Here is a 26,156-nt window from a genome sequence, read left to right as displayed (position 1 = left end):
TTTCTCCATCCTAATGTAAATGTCTGGTCACAGGCCTATTCCTGGTTAAGCAAGTCATCTACAGTTTGACTCTATCATGCTGCTTAGAGATATCTTGTTAACTAGGGCTACTGACTGCACATGGTACAAAAAACATGCATTTACAAACTTAATCGGCTTAATACAGATGCACACACAGGCTAACTGTACAACAATTAAAGCAGATGGATTCCATGAGTATACACCTGGAAATAACTGCCTGAAAATACACACTTAAACAGAAAAAGACCACATGTGACCAGTGCTACGCCAGACCAGTCTGAACTGGTGAGTTTTGATTTGTATCAGCTTATATATCTTGCATTGCAGCAGTCTATTCTTGCTGACTAATATATATTTGACAAAGCACCCTACAGAAACTACACTTGACTTTTAAATATCCATCCAAATGACCAGGAAACACATGACTTACAAACATCAGAGTCATGAATTTGCAGTTTGTGTAACTTTTATTTCCACGTTATTGTAAAACATGTAATAGTTAGCAAGAACAGACTGCAGCGATAGCATGTTCTTTTGCTGATCCAAATCAAAAACCAGTTTAGACCGGTATGATGACACACTCTTCAAATGTGCAGTATTCTGTTTCTGTGTGTATTTATCAAGTGTTTTTTTTCTTTCCTTGTGGTTGGAAATGTTTTGAGTACACAAACATGGATCAAACACCGACACTTACATCCACAATGCTATTCTGTCCAGGGCCAAAACCTCAGGGTCGAAAGGTCAGCTGTTAAAACAGGGAATCCCCTCTCCTCTTACTCTCAACATTTTCCGTAATTCTTTGTCTTTTTCTCCATATGTGGTTGGATGTTAAGAAACCCATAAGAAAGTTTCTTTTTTCGCAAGAGCTTTCCCTTTACTTTCCTATTTAACATTATGCAATAAAACATGTGACGTAACTTAAGTCAGCGCATTTGGTCAGTACCGTTTCCATGACCAATGATTATTCAGCGTCTGTTTCTTTTCATTTGAAATCAGTCATCGAAAGAATGAACAATGTCATTTATTACAAAATATGAGCGTTAAATCTATTGACACATTTCATTTGTTAATCACCCTCTTAAATCCCTTTATTATACAAAGGCATTTTCTCACCTTTTTTTTCTATTGATTTTTTAAATTATTTCATTTAGCTTACTGTACATTTTCTAGTATGTAGTTGCTTTACTCAATATTGTATATTTTTTGTATTTTTCTTTTGCTAGTTTGATCTTGTAAGCTCTTTTTAACTTTGAAAAGATCTATATATATATAGTCTAGATATTAGGGCTGTCATTGTTAACGCGTAAACCCTCGCGATTAATCTGGAAACAATAATGCGTACAAAAAAAAGAAGAAGGTACATAACCAAGTACTTCCTCCTGTAACTACAGTGAGGACGTTGCAATGAATATATTTTTTGATCGATTGATAGGACTAAGAAATGCCTTTCCTAACATTCGGTCTACCTACCTACCTATCTCTTCGATTTACACACAGCTTCTATTGCACGTCTGTCCGTCCTGGGAGAGGGATCCCTCCTCTGTTGCTCTCCCTGAGGTTTCTCCCATTTTTTCCCTTTAAACTGTGGGTTTTTCTCTGGAAGTTTTTCCTTATACGATGTGAGGGTCTAAGGACAGAGGGTGTCGTTTTATTTTCCCATACTGATATTCTGAACAAACTGTGCTGTTGTATTAGCTGGAAAATGTCTTTACTGTAGGGTATTTTTTAAATTATTTGTACAGCACTTTGGCTCGACCAAAAATCGTTTATAAATGTGCTATATAAATAAAACTTGATTTGATTTGATTTGATTAATACATATTTACAGATAAAGTGCATTATTAGTATTTTTATAATCTCAGGAGGAAAGCAGATTGAATGATGCTAATGCTTTGTTTTTTATAATTCAGACAGAACACGCCACAGTTATTGTTTGCTTGGATGAGAACTTGTACATCTGTTTTACATCTGTGCTCCCATTTCAGACGTAAGTCCAGGACATGTTCAGCCTAGCTCAGCACAAAGAGTGGAAAAAGAATGAGCAGGCTTTTATATGGCCTCTAAATAAAATGAAAAAGCACAAAGTAAGGAGAAGAACACATCCACTCGCACGCTGATCTATTTACGTTATGTGTCTTACTAGAAAAGCTATTATAAAGGTATATATTTCAAGTTCTATGTCAACTGTCCCAATTTTTCAGAGTAAGAAGATCTTGAATTGTTAAGGACAGGATGTATTGTCTTTCAAAAGTACCTGGCAAGTTAAGATGCACTTTTGTATATTTGTCCTGCCAACCAAAATGATATCTTTGGTATCTGGATTCTGTGGGTGTGATGTTGTGTATTGTCTTGGCAACAGTTGATTCCCATGTTCCTGAAGCCCCCGCAGAGAACTGGGTGGGTGGAACACGCCAAATTTCCATTCACATCCGTATAAGGAATGAACCAAATCTGTGGGGGTAGTGGGGGTTTTATCATGCCAAGAGACGGTAAAGACATGTGCTAATGCATGTGTGTATTTTTGGCAACATTATCTAAACAAACAGCAGGATGACATGTACTGCAACAACAGGCCTAACAAAGGCTCCATAAATGACTCACCAGATCATCGCTAGCATTCTCTCATTGTGTGGTTGCTAACATTTAAAGTTATTTAGTGGTAGCTTCAGCTCTTTACGCTTGGCAGTAAATTAGCTGTATGATGTGATTTTACAAGGCAATTAAAGTGCTAAAACGCTAGAACACCAAGACAAAGACCGCTCATTTACACTGTCTTGTTTGAAAGACAGTGTAAATGGGCCTGTAAACGTCCCTCAGACACACTTGTCTTGACTTTGAGGATGATGAAAGCCAGAAGACAATGACATCAGGCCAGTCTAGTTCCCAAAGCGTTTCATCTCACTTTGTAGACTGGGTTTGTCTTTTTTTTTGGTGTCTCACTCTGCTAGACTTCATGTAGTTTCAGAAACATTTTCTGTTCCATGCCTTGCCCACTAACCCAGCGATGGTCACCTCTTTTTTTGTGAACAAGTGTGTCTGTATTCACTAATACTGACTTTGACACTTGTAGTTGTTATAACAAACACTGTTTTCCCGCCAAAATGTCAATACGAAAATACCCGCTAAAAATTAGACAATCGACTTCTTTCCCCATTGCCAGAAGTAAAGTATACGTTTGCAGTTGTGTAAAGTACAGTGGCGTTTTTATATGTACAAAAGTGGTGGGGCACAAAAAACTTAGATGTCTATATATAAGCTTCTGCAGTGACGTGCAGTGAGGTTCATGGCTGCTGAGGCACTGGCACTGACTCTTCAGGTTTACAAATATTATATTTTGACCTAAACCAAAATATAATATTATTTTCAAAAGCTTTTTTTGTCTGATGCTTCGATTAATTTTAAACAGACAGTTCAACAAAAGGATACCCAAAAAATGTCATTTTATCATTTAAATATTGAATTGTTCTCTCTTAGTAAGATCCCATTTTCAATAAAATGGCGGTCTTACCTTGACTTGAAGATGAAGTCCATTTGCCTATCCTTCTGGACAAACATTTCTATTACTTTTTTGTAAAAGTCCTCCTTATGTTCTTGTAGTTTCAAAAGTCTATCATAAATCTAATCCATAGATTTATGATAAAAAAATTATAAAAGTAGGGTAGACATGTGGATGTTATCCGGCTAATCAAAACGTGCATTTATCTAACAGGTACGTTTCCCACAGATCTTATTTCGAGCTATTTTCTAAAATCCTCTGGAGAAATCTCATTGCTTTTTTGTGCTTACTTCCTGGTTTTAGGACGCGCCACTGCAGCTCTCTCGTCTCCTCTTCACACAGCACACTTTTCGCGGCACACGTACTTACAGCCAATCAGCTTTGAATGATTTGAGATGACGTATGGTGGGGATGGTAGCTCCATGCCCCTCTGGTCATTATTTTTTTGCCACACACATTTCATTACAAAATACTCTGAGCATGCGCAGTGAAGTTTTTACAGTCACCGTTGACTTCACAGCGAGAGGAAGGGGCATAATCAGGTTTTGTCCCACATGGCTCTAAACAGCTCAATAGGCACACACTGTGACTGTAGACACACTAATTAGAAGAACACAGACTAAAACAGCAATGTACAGACGAATCAGATGATTAAACATGATCTTAAAATATATTTTATATATTTTTTTATTTATTTTTTTGCATTTTTGTAATCATTATTTGTAATACTTTCTGCTGACACTAGGTGGGGCTGTGCCCCACCTGCCCCTAATGACCAGTCGCCACTGGTAAAGTACTGTACTTTTTTCAATTTCGAGGGACTTTACTTGAGTATTTACATTTTTCGTGTACTTTTAATCCATTTCATTTATTTAATACCTTTAGTTACTTTGCAAAAACAGAGTCTAACAGTGAAAATGCCACGGTGGCAACCTCCTTTTCACACCTGCTCCTTAAACATTATCTTTCAAACTCTCAAACCAGAGTTGGTGATTGTTGAAACCGTGGAAAGCCTAACAAATACAAGTTTTTTATTTGTTACATTTTCATTAGAGTCTGTTGATGATCAGAAATGTAAAATGATGTCGTCTGACTAAAGTCTGGTCGCTTTGGAGAGCGTATTAGTTGCATGTATTACAATTTAAGAAATTGTCTATTGTCTTTTGTATTAAACCTTTATATTCACTTCAATGCGCTCACGTAAAATTGTGCCGTAAAGGGACAAAAATGTGTGTGACCACGACTTGTCTTGGGAAAGAATGCCTATAGTGACCTTTACCGCTAAACAGACAAGCCAGATGTTAAAAGGTGTTAGTGGGTTTTTGTCTAGTGGCATAGGGCTCTATTTAATGAAACTTTAGTTTGTTGTCGCCTAGTTTGACATATGTCTCCTTGCATAAACTGGATTAGGTCTACTCAATGGAGACTCCAATCACCACCTTCCAACAATGCTTCATCCAGCCCAGTATCATGGGACTTTATATTGGCTGATTCTCCACCTCAATATTTACGTTTATTGCACATTTACAAAGGATTTTGTTCTTTATGATATAGGCAGAAATTAAGTGTTGAGTCTATGTAAGTTGCTTTGGGTAAAAGCGTCAAACAAGTAACGTGTAATGTGATGTTATACACAGATGTAGAAAACAATAATTAAGACCAACATCTCATAATCATGAGTAAATTCAATGGTTTGTACCATCACAAGAAAAGGACAGCTTGTGGGTGACCCATCCCTTTCCTCCCCTTATTAGCCATGCTCGAACACCTATATGTTCATTTGTCCTTTCTCACTGATAGAACTACAAAATGAAACCAAAACGGGTGCATTTAGGTTGCGTCAGTTCCAGAAAGTTCTTATTGCTTTTAAGTTGTAACCACAATGAGAAAAAGTGGTTTCAATTAACATTTTTGAAGGTCTGCCAGACGCTTCATTCCAGATCGATTTGGAAAAAGTGTGTAAATTCCCTTTCCCTGTCCTGTCTAGCAGATGTCTGTGAGTCGTGGGATCAGGAATGCTGGAACTCACGACCAAATTTGGTGCTTGTGTCATTCCCCAAAAGAGAGTCAAAAGAGTGACTGTATGAAATATAAGCTAAAGCTAAAGCTCTGCTAATAACATTAAACTCCTGATAGTAAAAATGTAAGCATGAACGTGTGGGCACGTGTCCTCAAACCCCTTTATATGCAACAAGAAAAGACAGTTGATGCTGACTGATGTGTTGTGTGCACTTTACTTACAATACTTTAAGAGTACATTTAGTCAGTGCTGAGTGGTGGAATGTAACCAAGTACATTTACTCAAGTAGCGTACTTCAGTATTATTTTGACAACATTTTACTTTACTTTAAGTATTTCCATTTCATGCATTTTATGCTACTCTATACTTCTACTCCACAACATTTATTTACCACCCGTTGTTCCTATATTTTTTATATATAAAACAACACTATATTAATATGATGCATTACTTATCAATCAAGTATTTTAGGAAGTCCCCAAAATTGGCTCCACATTGACAAACTATTAAAATGCTTTTACAAGTGATAATATAATATTATTCATAAATACTTAGAAAGAGCCTTTCTGCATTCCCTTACTTTGTATACTGTAAGGAACGAGTCCTAAAACCCGGAAGTGAGCCAGCATTTTACCACTATGGGTTCCCACGTCTCAGAGCCAATGGGATTCCTCCATAGGATTTTGGAAAATAGCTGGAAATAAGGTCTGTGGTTGAGACACATTGAAGAGACGGATCACGTTTTGTTCTACGACATTAAATACATCAGCAGTGACCCCGCTGGTGATTTCTGAAGAGTTTACGTGTCTGAAAAACGATGGTTGTTACCAAGTGGCTGAATAGGACTACAGACGTTGTCGAGGACGTTGTATGTCATTACGCCGAACATGTAAACACTTCCGCTAAGTTTGTTTGCCCCGGTTCTGCGTGAAAGCAAGTGCCTGCCTCCTGCAAACTGTTAAAACAAACACTTCAACTTGTACAATTTTAATCTGTATTTTTGAATATGGATCTTAAGTTGGCGTGACGTTGAAGTCATGCGACCCTGCTGTACTCGGCTGCAGTTCCTTTATAGCATAACGTTAGCATTTTGCTTCTGGCGATTAGATTTATGATTTGAAAATGATAAAGTAAGGTAGACATGTGGATATTATCCGGCTGAACAAAACGTGCATTTATCCACAGACCTTATTTCGAGCTATTTCCCAAAATCCCATTGCTTTTTTTTGGCGAGGGAACCCATGCGCAGCTTACTTCCGGGTAAATACGTCATCCCTGCACCACTCTAATTGGCTGTTACTGAAACGGGTCATTGTGCAGAATGATTACTTGCACCTGAGTACTTTTCCCGCCTCTGTCAGTACTATAAATACATTTCAGTTCGCACATCAAATCAGGCTCGACCATTTATATGTGGGACATGCTCTGTGTTCTATGCTGTTATGATGAAGTATCATTTGAAGGTATAGTAGCAGCCCTTTAAGTAAGAAGTAAAGTAAACCAACCTAATTGACCAATTTGAATAATTCCTTAGAGATAATTATCTAAAAGTCTTGCCAAGTCTGAAAAATAAGTATACAATTTTTTCATACTTTTAAATGTGCATCGAATGTGTAGAATATGCATGTTTTATTAGTTGACATTGATTTGGAAAAAGTAAATTCCAGATTCCTGAAGACAAGTTCTCAAAAAAAAAGTTGTTTTCCTTTGGCAAAAAAATAATACAAACTGCAGGGAATAAGGTATATTTTCACTTTTATCATTAGATTTATTGTTTTTTATTTGTTTCACAACTTAGCAAAATTGGCGCGTTGACATTTGCCGGTAGTTAAAACACATATTTTGGTCCTACGTCGTGTATATTGAACAATCATCAGAATCTCACAGGTTTTTCACTAGTCATCACAAGAGCTTGGGTTGTGTCAAGATAACAAAAATACTTATAATAATTATAAAACCACACATCAATAAACATCACACCTATTACCCTACAGGCTGAAAGACATGTTCTGACTGCCTCTCTGAGTACTGAATTTCCTGTACGTGCCTTAGGGATGTGTGTAAGTGAGTGTGTGTGTGTGAGTGTGTGTGTGAGTGTGTGTGTGAGTGTGAATGAGCAGCTGAGTGACTTTCCATGTGCTCTGTCATGGTTTGGTTGAAAACAGACACACAGACAGAGAAAGGGAGTGAGAGGAGAGAGGACGGGAAAAGGAAGCCCGTCCAGACAGTGTCAGATGACATCATCCTCTCTAATAACTTCTGTGTGTGTGTTTGTGCGTAGGTGGGGGGGGCGGGGCTTCGGACCATGCAGCTCTGCACTATAAAGAGTCATTCAGACAGTCACACTCAAGCAGCAGCAGCAGACTGAAGCTGAAACAACTAACACTTGCTGAACTAAATCTGAACCATCTCAACCATAAGGTAAGAATTCTACTTATCTAATTATGAAGACTTTTGGAAAACCTCAAATGAAAACACTGGCAGATGTCGTTTTTTATTTTAGAGTGCAATTTTTTTATTCACCGTCAATTAAGAGCAAAAAGGTTTAATTTGATGTGACTTTCAAGGGATAACATGGTGGTTTTATATATATGCAGATGATAGCATTATGTAAAATAATATAAGACTACAGTATTAAAAGAGTGTACCAATAGGAGGTGGCATCCTTAACAGCATCCTACACTGAAAATGGACTTTAATTAAATGTATTATGTCACCAGATTTCACATAACTGTAAAGCAATAATATTAAGTTGAAATAAAAAATAATTGGTTCAACTTAATATTATTGCTTTCAACTAACCTAATTCTATTATGTGTATTTTGTTGACATAATACATTTAATTAAAGTCAACGATTTAAGTTTTTCAGTGCAGAAAAGGTACTAAGAACTGTTATTCTTTACTGATGTGGTGGAGCTATAGTCAGTTCGATCCCCTTAAAATACTTTCAATTAGTTGTATACCACATTAGATACTTGTTGTGGTGGAAAGTAACTAATTCTGTCTCACTACAGTTACTCTAACCATGGCAGAAAGTAGTAAATCAGGTCTTCTCTGAGCTGCTTGTGAATGCTTATGCAAACAGAGCTGAGGTCAGCAGCGTCTCTGATGCTCTGCTTCATGAAGTCCAGCTCCTCTTCAAACACAGTACACTCTATTGATGTCTGCAGTGGAAAACCAATGCTACCGGCACACACACACAGGCAGATTTTCCAGCTGACACACAGATGTGATTGTGTACACAGTCAGCATGAGTCACACATGTCTGAATATCTGGGAAGATGGAGTTTGAATGTGAAGTCCACAGGTTTTAAAGCACAGGAGGATTTATTGTAGGCAGATGGAGGCTGGATGTGATCACATATTTATCTTGTTTTGTAATGCAAAAATATATTTATTATCGTGGGAATCTGACATTTTAAGTATATGCAAATTCTTTATTTTACGATTTTCCTGGAAGCTAAAGAATTTCTTTGGAATTTTGCCTTAGTCACAACATTTGATTCAAAACATCTGCAAGCTGTTTAAAGTCTCTTAGTGTTGAGCAATTCAAAGTACTTACGGTATCTTCTTAATGGGAAACAGACACAATGTGGGGTGCATTGTTTCCCAAGTTTCTTTATCCCTGACATTTAACATATTTCTACTCCTTTGGGATAAAGTGCAATGGATGCCAGTCGCAGTGTATACTAATACAGCAACATATGTTTGTTTTTGTTAAAATATGAATACAATTAAATGAAGGTTTAACTTTTAACTGTCGAAATTGCCCCCGAAAAACCCTCCTCAATCCATCTCACACCTCCTCTCTTCTGTCTGTCCTTCCCAGGATGCTTTGCGTGTACATCTCCCTGCTGCTGGCTCTGAGCACAGTGGGGCTTGGCTCTCTGACGGACAGACAGACGGACTTCGGCCTGAAGGTCTTCTCCCAGCTGGCCCGGGACTCTGTGGATCAAAACGTGGCCCTGTCCCCGTACGGCGTGGCCTCCGTCCTCGCCATGGCTCAGACCGGCGCCGCTGGAAGCACCCGGAAGGCCCTGACCGCTGCCATGGGCTTCTCTCTCCAAGGTGAGACACATAGAATAAAGGATGGAGGATTTGTTGTGGTGCAAAACCAAACAACAACAGTGTGCAGGAAGAAAAAACAAAGAAAAAAGCATGCTGTCGTCTCCACAACCATTAAAAAACAATGTTTTACAGATACAGTATATAACTGATTAAATATTAAGGGTAGACACTGCAGGTTAAAAGGGTTAACATGTTAACTTATACATATCACCATGACACTTTAAAGCTTTCTAAAAAGTTATGTTAAATATGCAAACTAAGCATTTTCAAATGGTTACTTTTGGTGAATTAAGGAGAAATCTAAAGAAGTAAATAGTAGGGATGCCAGCGATTATTCGATTTTTCGAATATTCGTTACAGTCTCCATAATCGAAAATTATTTTTAAAATTCTATTTTATTTATATATTTTTTTATTATTATTTATGTTTTTCTTTTTTTTCCTGGCTTAGTTTCAACCAAAATATAGACTAATGCTAATAATAGTAATAGTATTAATAATTGTAAATGGCCATTGGTCACACCACCAGTTTGTTTTACTGTAAACTTGGAGGAAGCCGCAGAGTGCAGACTGCTACACACCGACCCCCCCCCCCCCCCCCCCCTTCTCCGTCTCACGTGCGATTGATTTATTGGCGACATACAGAACAGTGAGAACAACACAACTAAAGATGAACAAAGCGGCACGTTCAAAGAAGAGTTCCTTGTGGAACTACTTCGAACTGACAAGTGCAAACGAAGTAAAGTCGGGGTGGGGTGGGCGAATAATCGATTAATATTCGCCAGGGCTGTCCGATTTTCGAATTTGATCATGGTCAGTTTCTGGCATCCCTAGTAAATAGACAAAGTGTATTAAAAAAACACCTGTCTAAAAGAAGACAATGCTGTGGAGGTGAAATCACCCAAAATCTCAAAATGTAGCAGTGTATGAAAAACGTTTTTGCTTAGGCTTTACATACAAGATGAATAAAGCCAATAACAAACACATTTTAATAAGTTACATGACATGGTGACAAAAAAGAAGTGCTATGGAGGTAATAAAACTGTGGATGAGGTCAACTCTAGCATGGGAGGAGGGAAATATAACGGTGTATTATTGTTGTAAGATGAGTGTCAAACCAACCCTGACCTCTTGTGGCCCGCAGAGCGAGGAATGTCCCGGCAGCAGCGCCTCCTGCAGCGGGACCTGTCCAGTGAGGAGGGGGTGGACACCGCCAGCGGGGTCATGGTGGAGAGGAAGATGAGTCTGGAGAAGGGGTACCGCCGGGCCCTCACCAAGGCCTTCCAGACCCACCCCAACCAGGTGGACTTCACCAAGCCAGAGCAGGCGGTCAACATCATCAACTCCTGGGTCTCAGACCACACCGGAGGTACCTACCGCAGAGATGTTCATTTCAAGTGCTCACATCTTCTGAATCCTTCGTGACTCATTTGTTGATTTTGTATTCTGCAGGTGAGATCCCAGAGTTCCTGGCGCCTGGCTCTCTGAGTGACGAGACCCGCCTGGTCCTCCTGAATGCCCTCCACTTCCAGGGCCTGTGGAAGGTCCCCTTTGACCCCAAACTGACCCAGGAGAGGATGTTCCACTGTGCCAACGGCAGCAGCGTGCCCGTGCACATGATGGGACTCACCAACCGCTTCAACTATGGTATGTTCAACACCCTGTCCCAGTCAGAGGCGGAGGGAGTACTCAGATCTTGTACTTGAGTAAAAGTAGAAGTACCAGAGTGTAGGAATACTCTGTTACAAGTAAAAGTCCTCCATTCAAAATGTCACTCAAGTCAAAGAAGAAAAGTTATGTATTTGATGTTTTGATTATAATTATTGATCATTAAAGTGTTATCAAAGCTGTGGTACATTACAGTTCTTAAGTCAATCTACTTAGTTACTTTACACCACCAGCGTGCTTGATCTAAATCCAACACTGGAAGATGACACTAATAAAAAAAAACGTTCTCCTATATCAACAGGCGAGTTTGTGACAGCCGAAGGCGTTGACTATGATGTCATTGAGGTCCCGTACGAGGGTGACTCCCTGAGCATGCTGCTGGTGTCGCCCTTCGAGCCTGAAGTTCCTCTGAGCACGCTCAGTGCCGATCTGAGCAGCCAGAGGATGAAGCAGTGGAGAACAGAGCTGAGGAGTGTCAAGAGACAGCTCGCCATGCCCAGGTAAGGGAGGACGGGTCAGAGAGTATGGGTAGATAAGAGGAAATGAATGAAAATATACTTTCTAAGTGTAGTTTTATTGGTTGTTTGTGTCATAGGAATTGTTTAGTGGATACCAGGGTTACATTATTACTGTGTGTGTTTCCACAGGTTTACTCTGAACTCTGAGGTGGATTTGAAGACTTGCCTGATCAACATGGGTCTGGGAGACATGTTCAACCTGGCTACTGCTGACTTCTCACGCATCACCAGTAAGTTCAAATCCTAAGTTAACCTTGAACTTTACCATACAAGTATATGAGCATGTTATTTTCCAGAATGAGTGGAAAGCCTTCTGATAAACAATATATCTAATCTATGTGTTTCTGCCCTCCAGCTGATGAGAGGCTGTGTGTGTCGAAGGTTCTACAGAGAGTGAAGATCGAGGTGAATGAGCGAGGAACCAAAGGAGCAGCAGCAACAGGTAGACCCACGACTGAAACTCTCCCTCTCTTACACACACACCAACACACAACCGCTTTTTACCAAGGGAAATGCTGAGTCAAATGTTAAATAAAGGATGCAACATAAAAACAAAGCTGCAGTCAAAGCCAGAAACTCTTAATAAAGTATTTTTGTAATCTTTTTTAACCATACAAATTAAGATTATTACAACATACAGAAGGATACACACAACAACATCACACTACTGACATGCTAACACTGAGTCACAGGTCTGGTTAGCTTGTGTCAATACCTTTGGAGAGAAATCATGTCATTTTTATATTGGCTTACAAAACTGAACATTTCAAATTGAGTTAAGGACTGCATTTTCTTGGAAATAGGTTGAATTGTCAAATCATTCTGAAAGTTGATCTTAGAATACACACCATAACAAGACACAATCATAGGGCATGTGATAATAATCGTATGTGTGGCCCTGTCTTATTGAGGGCCCTGTGTCAGATAGATGTTTTTGACATGTTGTGTGTTTAATCAAATGACTGTAAACACAATTTACATTAGATAAGATTGTATTCTGGAGTATCCAGGGCTTCAGGCATAAACCTCCAGACTCTGACCTGGTTTTTTATTTCTCCCTCCTTTAGCTGCTGTGATGTTTTCCCGTATGGCAGTGGAGGAGCTCACTCTGGACCGACCCTTCCTCTTCCTCATCCAGCACAAACCAACAGGTAACACTATTTCTTCCCATTTTATTTTAAAATCCAATTTTAGAAGTATTTATCTGACCTGAGCGTGTGGGATGGTGTGTCTAATGTTTGACTTCCTGTGTTCAGGTGCTGTTCTGTTCATGGGCCAGTTCAACCAGCCTTAACAACATGAACCCACTCTGAAGACCCGCCTTCATTCCACTGCGTCTGACTACTGCTGCTCACACTCCACATGATGACCATACACACACCACACCTACTGTACACAGTTTATATGACTTATTACGACTCAATAGACTTATTCACTGACACCTTTATGTATAAGGTACTTAATACAATAAGACTGGGGCAAATAGATACACACATTTATTACAACAGACATTGGAAACATTACTGACTGGGAGTTTATTTGTTTGTTGTTATTTATTTCTCTAAATGACTAAAGAAAAAGAAGTATGAAGGAAAGTTAACTAATTGAGTATTTTACTGTTGTCTGACACAACAGGCCCCGATGCACTGCAGTACTAAAACAAGATATATGTTTATCTATTTTTACAATGTTATTTCTAATGTCTATTTTTGTTATTTCATTGTTGTTGCCAAATAACATTTGTATTTTGCTGTATTTATATTTATTAAAATACTATGTTTTTACAAAAATGCAGTCTGTGATTACTCTAGTGTTAAGATCTGTGGAAGGTAAACACTGACCTCTGGTGTTTAAACAGCCTACTGTAAGTAATGACTACCCTATTTGAAATGGGTCATGAAAAACATACTTTTCCAGTGCTTTTGCACATCTATTTGGTATCTGGAGAGCCTTCCAACCCACACACTGTAAGATAAATCAACCCTATCAGCTTTGTGTGGGCTCAAAAAATGGGTCATGCCATTCCGAATTGGCTCTTCTTCCCATATCACATGCATGTCCATTATAATAGAACTGATTTAATCAAATCAAAGACTGGGCTTTTCGAAGGGTGTTTAAAAAGTTTGACACTAAAATGGTGCTATTCAGATGGAGGCGAATACAGCTATATTCAGAAAGTATATGAATTATAATGTTTGCTTTCTTTATATTAAAGAATGTAAACATGTCCTACACAAGTATGAAGCTTTAAATAAGCACAATGCGTCCCCTTTAAAAAACAAGATGTAATGTAGATCTATCCATGCTTAACACATTTTTAATCGTTTATTTGAATCGGGACAGTGCACATTGATGAACACTTTAAAACTAAATAATGCTTACAAGTGTAAATGAGCTGGATTTTAGCTTTGAGCTAATTTCCATCCGTAGTCCCGTCACATACAACATATAAGAAAATGACATTTATATACATAGCAAAAATAAATACATGATATCCAGGAAGAGCATGAGCAGCATACAAGCATTTACCACATGGCAGTACAATGTAGCAGCTACGACATATAAAGTGCAAGATAAAAATGTGCCTGGCTATTATGTAATGCTTTAATTACAATTTATATACGTATTAGGAAATTCAAGGTAATTATATTTAGATATGTGATCTTCTGTGGTTTGCAGGACTTTTTGTTTTAAAGTAAAACAATAACAAATAAAGAAGAATATGACTATTCAAAGTGGATACAATTGTAAAAATATATATGTACAGAGGTGGAAGAAGTACACAGATGTTCTACTTAAGTAAAAGTGGCATTACTAAATTGTAAAAATACTCAAGTTACAAGTAAAAGTCCTCCATTGAAAATCTTACTCGGGTAAAAGCACAAAAGTAGTGGCATCAAAATATACCTAAGTACCAAATGTGGCTCATTTCATAATAGACATTAAATTACTGGATTATGAGTATGCATTAATGGTATTTATGTATCTAAATCTAAAAAGTAAAAATAAACTAAAAGCTGTCAAAGAAATGTAGTGGAGTAAAAAGTATACTATATTCATTGGCTTCTCAAATGTAGTTGAGTGGAAGTATAAAGTACCATTATATGAAAATACTCAGGTAGAGTAAAAGTACCTTAACATTTTACTTAAGTACAGTACTTGAGAAATGGTACTTAGTTACATACATTCCACCACTGCATTATGTACATATTTGTTAGACATGACGAGATGGGTGTTACCTGAGAGGCAAGATTCAGGGCGAAAAAAGTAATTTCCCGCGCATGCTCAGTAGAGGCGGAACTGTTCAGTGTAGCGGTGAATGGGTACAGCTCAATTTACCTCGTAGTATCTCACACTGACATGTACTGTCAACGTTAGCTGCGGTGTATTTGTTCACGCGGACCAGGCAGTGTAGAAATAGTATTCGTGTGTTCCGTCACGGTAGTTTAAAAAGTAAGAGAAATGGTAAGTGACTGCTTCTCTTCCGCTTAAAAAGGGGCAGGAGCTACGTGCTAAGCTAAAGCTAGCAAGGTGTATGATTACAGGAAGTGTCCACCTGCGCTACCTTCACCTGGCTTCTGTCAGGATAGCCTGCGAGCTAACAGGCCGTATATCAGCATAAGGTGGGAAATAATCTTGTATTTCTAACACACTGTGGCGCTTTATTCAACGCATGACCCTTGAAATGTTAGCTGTATCATATTGACATTGAGTAATGTTGAATGAGCCTTGAATATGTTTTCTATCTGTATAATTGGCGAGTTTCCTTGTCGCAGGTAACGACTTTAGGCCCAGGTGTTAGTCGGTGTCATGGAGGTGACAGTTAGACGACTGTCAAACAACTGCCTTCTTCTAACCAGTTACATACACAGCAATGGATATGACAGTAGATGACAATGCATTGTAGCTATTTATTTGTTAAGTAAATTGTCATATCAACTATTAAATAACTGTTAAATGTATTAGTACACTACATTTCCAAAAATATGTGTCCCAACTAGTATATGTAATTGGCCACTAATGCTTTTGGTTTAGTGACAACTGTTGCTGGCAAATACACTCAGATGTTGGTACCTAATAACAAGATATATTATGATTATTGTTTGACTATGTTAAGCTGTATATGTCATTTAGCTCGGCTATACATGTTTTTCTTTACAGCAAAGATATATCACTGTGTACAATATCAATGTTTTACAAAATATAAGCTCTGGGTTCTGTTTTCTTGCTGTTAAAAAAAGACACTATAAGACCGGCATTGTTGAAAGCAGTAATCTTTAAATGCATAATTCAGTCATTGTTGTTAAATATTCAAACAGTGTTGGACCAGACTTAGCAGTTTGTCATTATTGCCACAAGGGTTGAACCGTCAAGTTGTAAATAATATGCAGTATAAACACCAGAGTCTCCTTTGCACTAAAACACATAGTCCATGTTGGAATAGCTCTTAAGACTATATTTAGATATATTCCATCCAAGCATCCTGCACCTATAAAACAAACAGGAACCACACCTCCCACATTGTCTCTTTTGTCATATAGACCCTAAAGAGGTTTGCATGTAATTTAAAGATAAATAGTAGTTGGTGCGGTAGATCTATGCTCTATGATCGTGTGAGTCGTTGAGTTTTATTGAAGGTGTAATAATCCTAGATGCACTGTAGCAGTATGTGTTGATATTCATTGTTGCATAGACTATTTGCCTGTGAATAAATGCACCTGACAGTAGGCTAGGATCCGTTCATATGGGTGTATACTGTATTTTTTTTTCTTTGTGGAGAAAATATCACACCAAACTCTATGTAGAAATCTGTTTATTTAAGAGGCTTTATTGGGTCTTCCCTTTTCTGAAGTGTGTCATAGGTTTGTATGCATGTAAATGGTCTGCAACGGCTAAAATCCCTACGTCCCCCTTGCCCTCCATTGGACTCCTTTTTCTTTTCCGTAGTAAAGTGAAATCACTGTCTAACACTCAGACTTCTATTGGCTAGCGCTCCAACACATTGTTCGTGATTTGCTCAAAGACGGGACATTTCTAAGCTGTTGACCAATCACAACAGAGCCGACCAGCTAACCAATCAGAGCAGACTGGGCTCTGGTTTCAGACAGAGGGTGAAAAGAGGTGCTGCAGCACAGGCAGTATGAGAGAAATAAAGAGCTTTTTGAACATTAAAGCATGGAGACATGTCCCAGTAGAGACACAGAATATAAGTATGAACCTGAAAATGAGCAGAATGTCATCTTTATAAGAGAGATGAACCAATAATTGGTCAAGTAAAACGTCTCAATATCCCCTGTTAATAAAGTTGTAATGTAAGTTGCCTTCGTACATATTCAGCAGACACAGAGAAGCATTATCATCCCAATGCAAGTCTGTTAACTGGCTAAATGTAGGTTCTAATTTAGTCTCCCTTAACTCCTGAGAATGATTTCTGGCTCTTAAGACGCTAAATGTACCACTATGCCAACAGTGTGTGTCTGTTTTTAGACTTGTGGAGGGGTAAATGAGTGCAGACATGGGCTCTAACATTAAAACAGTGAGCGTATGTTCTGCTTTTACTTCATTTGAATGTCAGCCTACTACTCAGTCCTGTGCAACTGCAGACTTTAAACTTCCATCAGATCTGTTCAGAATTAAAAGAGAAATATAATAAAATGATGAATTCTGTATTTAGCACTGTCATGTGATGAAAAAAACCAAACAAAAACGTTTTCATAATTTCTTCTCAGAAATGTTAGAAATTCTTTTTCCACATGGAACATACTGTATATCAACCCCCCTCTGCTGAATGCGTCCCTGCCTCTGTTCCCTTGTTCTGAAAGTCTCCCTCTCTCTCTCTCTGTGTGTAGATGCGTTTCATGCTGCTGTTCAGCCGGCAGGGGAAGCTGCGGCTGCAGAAGTGGTACACCGCCACAGCGGAGCGCGACAAGAAGAAGATGGTCAGGGAGCTCATGCAGATGGTGCTCGCCCGTAAACCAAAAATGTGCAGCTTTCTAGAATGGAGGGACCTCAAGATTGTCTATAAAAGGTACTGATCAAAAACTGTCAAAAGGTTCCTCCTGTTTCTGCCCGGCAACTGGGAGAGTCTTACATAAGTGCTCATGTCAGTGATTTCTTTAATGAGTTACTGTATTTAATATGGTTCTCTTTTTACTCAAATTTCACTTTCTTGTTCTCATTATTTGCTGAGTGTAAATATTAGTAATATTAGAAGTAATTTGAATTTGAGTAAAAGTAGGAATACTACATTGTAATGACACTGTAACATATATACATGTCCTGCATTTAAAATCGAAATAAAAGTATGTATAATGGCATTCAAATATACTTTACATACTTGAAGTAAAAGTACTTATTGTGCGTAATTTAAGAATTGCATTTAGGAAATTATTATTTTATTTTTATTTAACCTTTATTTAACCAGATAAAAACATTGAGATAAAATCTCATTTTCAATTAGATTCTGACTATTTGTGCATTATTGTGTTTATAACGGCTGGTAAAGATGGAGCTCATTTGAATTACTCTACTTACTGATGCTGGAAATATTAATCTATAATAATATATCAAAGTTGATTTATTAGTTTAGTTATAATTTGTATTGAATAGTATCATAATCTGTAACTAAAGCTGTCGGATAAATGTAGTGGTTAAAAATAACTTCATTAGTGTGATGGAAACTTCTGGAGCAAATGGAGACTCAGAGAGACACGAGGAGAGCAGGAGCTTTGATGGCAAACACTGACGCTTTATTTGGAGCTTCGGCCGGAGAATTCACAAGACATGTGCTGTGCCACGAGTTGACACAGCTGCTGCCAAACCAATTCTGAAGATCTCTACCCCAGACCCGTGTATTTAGCTCGTTCTGAGAGAAGAATCAACATTGTGCATAACAAGATAGAACCATAACACCTCTGTCAGCTGACGCCGGCAGGCAGGAACAGGGAGACACAACACTGACAGCACAGCAGCCAAGGCTGCAGGCAAACTGGGTCAAAGGTGTGGGGTCCTAGGAAAATATTTCCCCAACAATTATCTTTATAAAATGTAGTGTAATAGAGTAGCATCAAAAGAAAATGGTCACATCAAGTAAAAATCCTTAAGTGCAGTACTTGAGTATTCCCTCCACCCGAGACAAAAGCAAAGAGTTTACTTTGAATGTTTGGCCAACTTCATTAATGTTCATTGTTCAAAAAAAGCACACCATTTGTTAATTTAACATAACCTGTATTAGCTTTGGCTTTTAGGCTGAGCATATAATGATAATACAAATGAATAAACAATGAAATGCACAAACAATTTGTATTAAATATCCAATGATTTTATTCATTATAAGCAAGAGAACCAAATATATAGAATATCTAAAGTTATATTGTATAATAACTCATATTACAAGTTTCATTAAGAAGATAGTTTAAATAAAAACATATTTAGTTGGTAATAAACAGTTTATCAGTATTTGAACCCGTCGGCGGAGCGAGCAGAAATCCAGATTCTTGAAATGGTTCGACTAATCAGCTAGGACAGACAATAACAATTATGCACCGGTTAATTGTTGCATTCCGGTGTTCCTTGTAATCAAGTATAACAAATCACTGTACATGTATTTGTACTGCATTAAAGTAAAATGTTGCACTACAGTGACAGCAGGAGCAGAGGATGATGCTGGATGATGATGATGATGATGATACCGTATTGATTTGCATTTCATTCCTAGGGCTGCAGCTCATTATTTTCATCATTATCCCAGGGGCATGTGAATGCACCAATAGCCTTGGAGGAGCCCCATTGTACTTCCAGCAACATTTTGACGTCAAGCATATCTTTTAGTTTCTTTACTTTGATATCAGGGACGAGTTGATTCCATTGCATCAGTAAAAAGTCTTGATGTGACTTAAAGGAAGCAGCAAGTTTGACTGCGTCGTCTTTTTACTTTAGCTCTCCTCCCACAGACCAATACAAGTCTGTTTCTATGTGGGCTGAGCAGCATTAGATTTGAGGTGGGTGGAAAGGGTGAGACCCAGCATTCCTCTCTCACAGCTCTTTCTGCACACACACACACACACACACACTCTGTGACATCAGTGTGTGTCAGGGCTCATTACTGTGCGAGCAGAATGCAGAGGTGGACTAACAAACGAAGAAGCCTGTGTGTGTGCGTGGGCGGGAGATGAGAGGAGCACACAGGGATTTCCTGCAGTGGAGTTGAAATGAGGGAACACTGCACTCACAATACAAGCTCTGTTCTGTTGTATCAGAAACCCCCTGTTAACCCTTTCTGTGCAAGCCTGGTGTTTTGGATATATTGTCTTACATGAAATATGTCAATCTGGCCTCCTTTGTTGAGTGCGTAGTCAATGCAAACATCAGTTAAGATGAACCTTTATTAATCGGTTGGAAAATTCCGTTTTTGGCACATCTCCACCTCCCATTTCTTTTGGGTCCAATCGGGACTTGAACCGGCAACCCTTCAGTTCCCAAGTCCCTACAGATGGAGCTGTGTGTCTGTGCGTGAGCAGATCGGCCGTTTGCCTACTTATTAGATGTGAGTTGAATAGAGCTTGAACAAACACTCCAGTATTCATTCAACGCAAATAGATAGGCAAACATCTTAATGTACTTCTTCACACAAAATGCCTGAAATTCCATTGTTTCTTGTCCTCAAATGTGACGATAAGCTCTTACTTTTAGGCAATGAAATGTTATTAGGTCTGTTGGTTGGATAAAACAATCATGAATAATGATTTGATCGCTCCAAGCTGCTGTTTGTTTGTTGTGTGAGAGCAAAACAGACACACGAGTTAACGACCGTGGATGTGTGACGTCTGGAAGAATTCACATGGTTTCCATAAGGCCTGCACAGTTCATTGAAATATGTGTTGCTATACCATTTTGAATGAAGTGCTGCAGAGATATCCCAGCTTACACATTTTGTGCAAATCCTTTTACAAAAATATCACACCATTGTCATTTATTTCTATTTTTCGATGATGGATGATAATGAAGATTTCAAAATGGATTACTCTCTCATATGATTGGAATCGGTCAAAAATAGTTGCAACTCGTTTTCTTTCCCTGAATCTTCCAGCCTGACTGTTTCTATGCATCTGTGTGTGTGTGTGTATTCCTGCAGGTACGCTAGCCTGTATTTCTGTTGTGCAATTGAAGAGCAGGACAATGAGCTGATCACACTGGAAGTCATCCACCGCTTCGTAGAGCTTCTGGATAAGTACTTTGGCAGCGTGAGTCACATGTGTTGTCCTCCTGCTCTGTGTCGTTGATTTGACTGTGCTAAGGTGACAGAAGTTGTACCTCCCAACACAATGTGAATGTGTGTTTCCCTGCTGTGCATAGCATTGATGGCCTGTGTGTGTTTGTGCAGGTGTGTGAGCTCGACATCATCTTTAACTTTGAGAAGGCATACTTCATTCTAGATGAGTTCCTGATGGGAGGAGAGATCCAGGATACGTCGAAGAAGAGCGTCCTCAAAGCTATCGAACAGGCCGACCTACTGCAGGAGGTAACTACCAATCCACCACCTCTACCATGGAGGGTTGGGGTTTCAGTTACTGTTTCTGTACAAGGTTATCACTCAAATCGATCAAATCTATGAAATCTGGTTGGAATTTTGGTCGTATTTCATTGAAAGTCTGTTGATATTAGCGTTGGCTGTCTTTATTTCAGGCTAGGCGTCCACCATATTATGCTGAAGGAAGCCCTGACAACAAAAGTGACATTATTTATCATATTTAGGGAAAAAATGTAAACAAGATTATGAATCTGAACAGACCTTATGCTTTCACTGCATGGCTGTTTTTAGGCTCTAAAAAAAAATTAATTAATAATGCTTATTTTACTTTCCACATTTCCAAGTGTTTCATAGTTGCATATTCCCAAAGTGTTTGACAAAGTTGTGGCTGTAGTGACTCATTAGTTTTAGAAATGGCAGCCCCATGAACAGTTAATGTGCATATTTGTTTGTTTTTTTTAAATAGTTCTTGAGTCCACAATTCTAACGCCTGTTTCCCTCCACAGGAGGACGAGTCACCCAGGAGTGTGTTGGAGGAGATGGGCTTGGCGTAGTACACAGCGGAGTTGTGAGAGACTACAGATACTAAGGCCGAGGGCTGGATGAGAAGTGGGGGGTGGGGGGGGGGGATCAATCTTGGATGGAACAGGCTTGGACTGACGGTGTTTGGGTCTCTGGTTCTGGGGCCGACGTGCGGTGTTTCACTGGAAGAGACTCGGTTAAGAACGGAAGACATGTTCACTGACAGGCCTTTCAGCTCTGTGTGTGTGTGTGTGTGTGTGTTTGTGTGTGTGATCTGAGCGTGGGCTTGAGGACATGGGATTTTAACTTGTGTGTGGCAGCAGGGGGGGGTTATGTGGTCAGATTTGAAAGGGCTGAGATTGAGTCCACCTTATCAGAGAGTTAGAATAAGAATCTGCAATCGATACTGTCGTTAAATCGCAGCGAGGCAGCTCCAATGAAAAAAGAAGTAAACGGTCAGGTACTGAATGTGGTACAGGGCGGGATTTGGGTAAACACAATAAGTGAGCGTCACTTAAATGATAATTCTGATGGTATTTTTATATATTTTGTATTTTCAACTACTCATGAAAAGACAAAACAAAAAAATGTGTTGGTCCATCTCGCAATACTTTCTGGCGTATATATGCTGTCTGGGACACTCAACTTAAAACCCATTGGTTCCTACTAAAGCATAACATTTTAAGAAAAGCTTACAGATGTATAGTTTCATAAATTAATGCTGGCTACTGTAGTTTTTAACAGACACTCTAACAGGAGATTTACTTAATTTATTTAGTGCAACCAAGTAAAAACAAATATCTTTTACAGTACAGTAAAATATCATAAAGTCTTTATATAAAGTCATTCATAAACATATATAGGTAAGGAGAACTTAACAGTTACATACCAGGAGTGAATAGTGCATCGATTGGGGACTATTTTCAGCTACGGATTTATCCACCTTTTCAGCGCCAGTGTTTATTCCTTCAGTGAAAATTAGCCCACTTTTTTTTTTCTATTAGTAATTAGTAAGTGCAGAGTGGGTAAGAAAACAGAAATGTACTTTGTTTTCTGACTCCACTCTGTAAATATGATCAGAGTTATTTAAACTACACTTAAAGAAGTTCCTTAGAATTTTCTCAAAAAGGCATGTTTGCATAGTTAAGAATTCTTACCTAACACAACAGGCCCGGGGTGACACACTGCATTGTGGGTTGTTAATAATGAACCAAAGACATTTGAGATTTTCATCGCAGCCTAGAATAACTTAGCCATGCATATGTACTGAGTGGACTGATGCACCAGACGAGATGGAAATGTCAAGTCTGTCTTATGCAATTTAACAAAGTGCAGCGGAGAATCACATCCCACTTAGTTTGACTAAAGAAAGCAGAAGGAAAGATTCAGCATTGAGTTGGAATCATTGTTCTGCTGGTACTAAATGCTAGTTCCAAGGCATGAGAATACATCGAATTTTAGAGAAGTATGTCATACTGCTGTTACAATGTTTTCTCATTGTGAATGTGGTTGTTACTGAGGCCGTGGATCAGTTGGTAATGTTATTTAAGATGAGTAACCGCTGCTAGATTCATAGTAAGGGAAAAGAGCAGGATCTAATAAAAGCTCTTTCTATAACTTCTCATTTCATTTAAGCAAAGGGTATTTCTTAAACAATCGTGTGCCTAAAACCTTTTTTGAGTTCTTTATTTAGTGGTGTAACAGTTCACCGTAGCTCTGGTTTTATGTTTTGGTCCCGAGTTAAAGAAAAACACTGGATCCTTTATCAAGTGGAACGATGTTTTTTTAATATCAATTTGCCTTGACAGGATTTGTGCAGATTGGCTCGGTTTCAGACAAATGATTTAGTGTCTTTTGAATATTAAGGAAAATAATCTGTTACTTCGATTTGAATTGGCGAGGCACAATATTCTGTTGATCTGAAACATGCAACTCAATCGGAGCTCTACTCCCCCAATAACACACAAAGAGTGTACACATGAACTGTTACACTGCTTCTATTTGCTTAGCCAGTGTAGTGGTGTGATCCTATGTTATGCATGACATGTTTACTTCATAACAAGAAGTGGACAGGGAACTGAATGTTAGCTGTATACACTTCTTTGCAATCAGATTCTTTGTACAAAAGAGTTGATTCACGAAAGATTGAAAGATATCCATTTCCACTCAGACTTTAGCTTTTTTGAAATGAATATATCTGGAATAAGTCTTAGTGACCATGCAGTAGGGTTCCTCTTTCAGTAGACCAGTTTGAACATTATTTATACTGTGACGATGTAAGGTTTCAGAAGAAATATTTCCTATAAAATAGAGCCGGGTGATAGGCTATCTTTAGAAAAATGTGTGATTAATCATTAGATATTTTTGGAAAATAATTCACAAGCTGTATCAAAATATTAAATCCAGATTTCAGTGGTTGCCGCTTGCTAACGTTTAGTTTCTTTAGTTCAATACTATGTAATCCTACAGAGGGAAATCTTCCTTTTATTGCCCCAAAATATATGCATGTTTTTCATTATACAGGGATTCATTTACACAACGTCCTCTCAGGAGTTCTGGACAAACCACCTCTAATTGGAGAATACATTTTTCTTAGTTTAGTGCTCTTTTGTGAACTGGTTCAACCTGATCTGTTTATTTGTACAGAAAGAATAAGTAAATAGTGTACTGCAACTCAATGTCCTCACATGACGTTTGTGCGAGTGTTTGTCCTGGAAAACTAAGACAGGGTGGAGGTCAGGCTGCAGCACTGTTGTCTGTACACAGCAAGGACTAATCCTTTGTTTTCCTCCACTGAACTCTGAATGTTGGTCCGTTTTTTAAGAGTTAGGGCTCACTGTGTGATCTGATTGTTTGCTGTTGGCATGTAGTGGAACAAATGCATCAAAAGGGCACACGGGGAGGAGGTAAAACATGCTGAAACTTCTGCAAGACAGAGAGATTGTCTCAAATGTATGTAGTAGCAGAATATTTGACTTGTATTCAATTATCTGACTCATTTTAAAGGGGACATATCATTTAAAAAAATCATGTTTATTATGTATTTGGGTTTCTATTAGACCATGTTTACATGCTTTAATGTGAAAAAGACACATACTTTTTTCATACTCTTTGTCTGAATATACTTGTATTCACCATCTGTCTTAAAACACGCCGTTTCAGCGCCTGTCTCTTTAAGACCACATCCCTAAAAAGTCTGCTTTAATTGGCTTAGGAGAAAAACAAGATGACTTGATTCCCATGTTTCCTTACCACCGTTTCTCATCAAATGCCACCTTTAACACTTGCCTTGTAATGTCATTTAAATAAAAGAATGGAATTATGGCCCTAAAGTTTTTAGTGTTAGCACTATTTGTTGCCCGATCATATCTTAAAGCCTAGCTCTACTGAATGTCCACACTGTACGGCTGCGTCACACTGCCTGCCTCTGGTTTCTCTTGAGTATCTTTGTAGTCATGATGCAATAACAGCTCGTAATGGTGATGCACGAGTAATGCTCAACCGCGCCTCCTCAACTCCAAACTTGGCTCATTGCTGCATGACGTGGCAGTGCTTTGTTAGTCTGTTTCACAAAGTTTTCAAAATTAGACATAGCTGTGTGATTTTGCCTTTTAGAAAGTTCTGTAAAGCCTTTTTCTGAAACTTAATTATCCATCCTCACATTCTTTTGTACGTTTGAGCATATTTCTCTTCCTAAGATTTCATCATTGACCTCTGCTTTCCCTCCATTTTGAAAAGTGTGTTTCATAATGTTTTTCCATCTCCATTGTGTGAAATTCTACTTAATTACCCAGTTTGATCTTTGTCTTTTTCATATGCTCAATCGATTTGGTGATTTCCTTGTTCATTCATGTGAAAGACAATAAGGTTTTGAAATGTCTGTAAGGTTTTCTGGTTCCTTGGAGGAGGAGAAGAGGACAGTGTGTGGCTTAAAGAGCTGTTGTAGGATAGCAGAAACGCACAAATCTGTGACGCAGGCAAAGGCTAAAGGGACTCAGTGTGTGAATGTCATTTTATAAAGAAATAAACAATTTTAAGCGAAATAAAATGTTGTCCTGGTGTTATGTACCCATGCTCACGTGTCTGTTGATTTAGAAGTATAGGAAAGAGTTCTTGCAGGATATTTAACATGTTCCAAAACGACAGATCTTTCCAAATGATTCCCACGAATGTCTGCTGCATAACCTCAATGAACAGATCACACCATTAGGGTCGACATTTTTACACTTATTTCCAGGAATAATAAAATGATCATGTAAAAATGTCTACAATAACCTGCGTTCAAACCTTTTTAAGGAGGACGTTCAGGTGAAT

General features: G+C 38.5%; 2 protein-coding genes across 2 annotated transcripts; both read left to right on the top strand.

Annotated features, from left to right (window-relative positions):
• The first annotated feature begins 7,852 nt into the window (after positions 1 to 7,852).
• Positions 7,853 to 13,559, top strand: serpine1 (serpin peptidase inhibitor, clade E (nexin, plasminogen activator inhibitor type 1), member 1). Its single transcript, XM_034139665.1, has 9 exons — positions 7,853 to 7,958; positions 9,368 to 9,606; positions 10,750 to 10,974; positions 11,058 to 11,252; positions 11,575 to 11,773; positions 11,921 to 12,021; positions 12,147 to 12,233; positions 12,859 to 12,942; positions 13,048 to 13,559. The coding sequence occupies exons 2-9, from the start codon at positions 9,369 to 9,371 to the stop codon at positions 13,083 to 13,085; spliced, it is 1,167 nt and encodes a 388-aa protein (XP_033995556.1). The 5' UTR covers positions 7,853 to 7,958; position 9,368; the 3' UTR covers positions 13,086 to 13,559.
• A 1,521-nt stretch (positions 13,560 to 15,080) lies between these two features.
• ap1s1 (adaptor related protein complex 1 subunit sigma 1) lies at positions 15,081 to 25,890 on the top strand. The gene is made up of 5 exons (XM_034139666.1): positions 15,081 to 15,414; positions 17,641 to 17,819; positions 20,925 to 21,033; positions 21,174 to 21,311; positions 21,827 to 25,890. The coding sequence occupies exons 2-5, from the start codon at positions 17,641 to 17,643 to the stop codon at positions 21,872 to 21,874; spliced, it is 474 nt and encodes a 157-aa protein (XP_033995557.1). The 5' UTR covers positions 15,081 to 15,414; the 3' UTR covers positions 21,875 to 25,890.
• The last annotated feature ends 266 nt before the right edge of the window (positions 25,891 to 26,156 follow it).

Source organism: Trematomus bernacchii, unplaced genomic scaffold, assembly GCF_902827165.1.
Source record: "Trematomus bernacchii unplaced genomic scaffold, fTreBer1.1, whole genome shotgun sequence".
NCBI classification, from domain to species: Eukaryota; Metazoa; Chordata; class Actinopteri; order Perciformes; family Nototheniidae; genus Trematomus; species Trematomus bernacchii.
Note: the sequence above shows the minus strand (reverse complement) of the source record. Positions and strands in the feature narration are given on the sequence as shown.

Coding starts and splice junctions, on each gene's coding strand:
- ap1s1 (XM_034139666.1), top strand. CDS start 17,641: ATGCGTTTCATGCTGCTGTTCAGCCGGCAGGGGAAGCTGCGGCTGCAG. Junction 17,820..20,924: donor CTCAAGATTGTCTATAAAAG/GTACTGATCAAA, acceptor GTATTCCTGCAG/GTACGCTAGCCTGTATTTCT. Junction 21,312..21,826: donor AGGCCGACCTACTGCAGGAG/GTAACTACCAAT, acceptor TTCCCTCCACAG/GAGGACGAGTCACCCAGGAG.
- serpine1 (XM_034139665.1), top strand. CDS start 9,369: ATGCTTTGCGTGTACATCTCCCTGCTGCTGGCTCTGAGCACAGTGGGG. Junction 10,975..11,057: donor GGTCTCAGACCACACCGGAG/GTACCTACCGCA, acceptor TGTATTCTGCAG/GTGAGATCCCAGAGTTCCTG. Junction 12,943..13,047: donor CATCCAGCACAAACCAACAG/GTAACACTATTT, acceptor TCCTGTGTTCAG/GTGCTGTTCTGTTCATGGGC.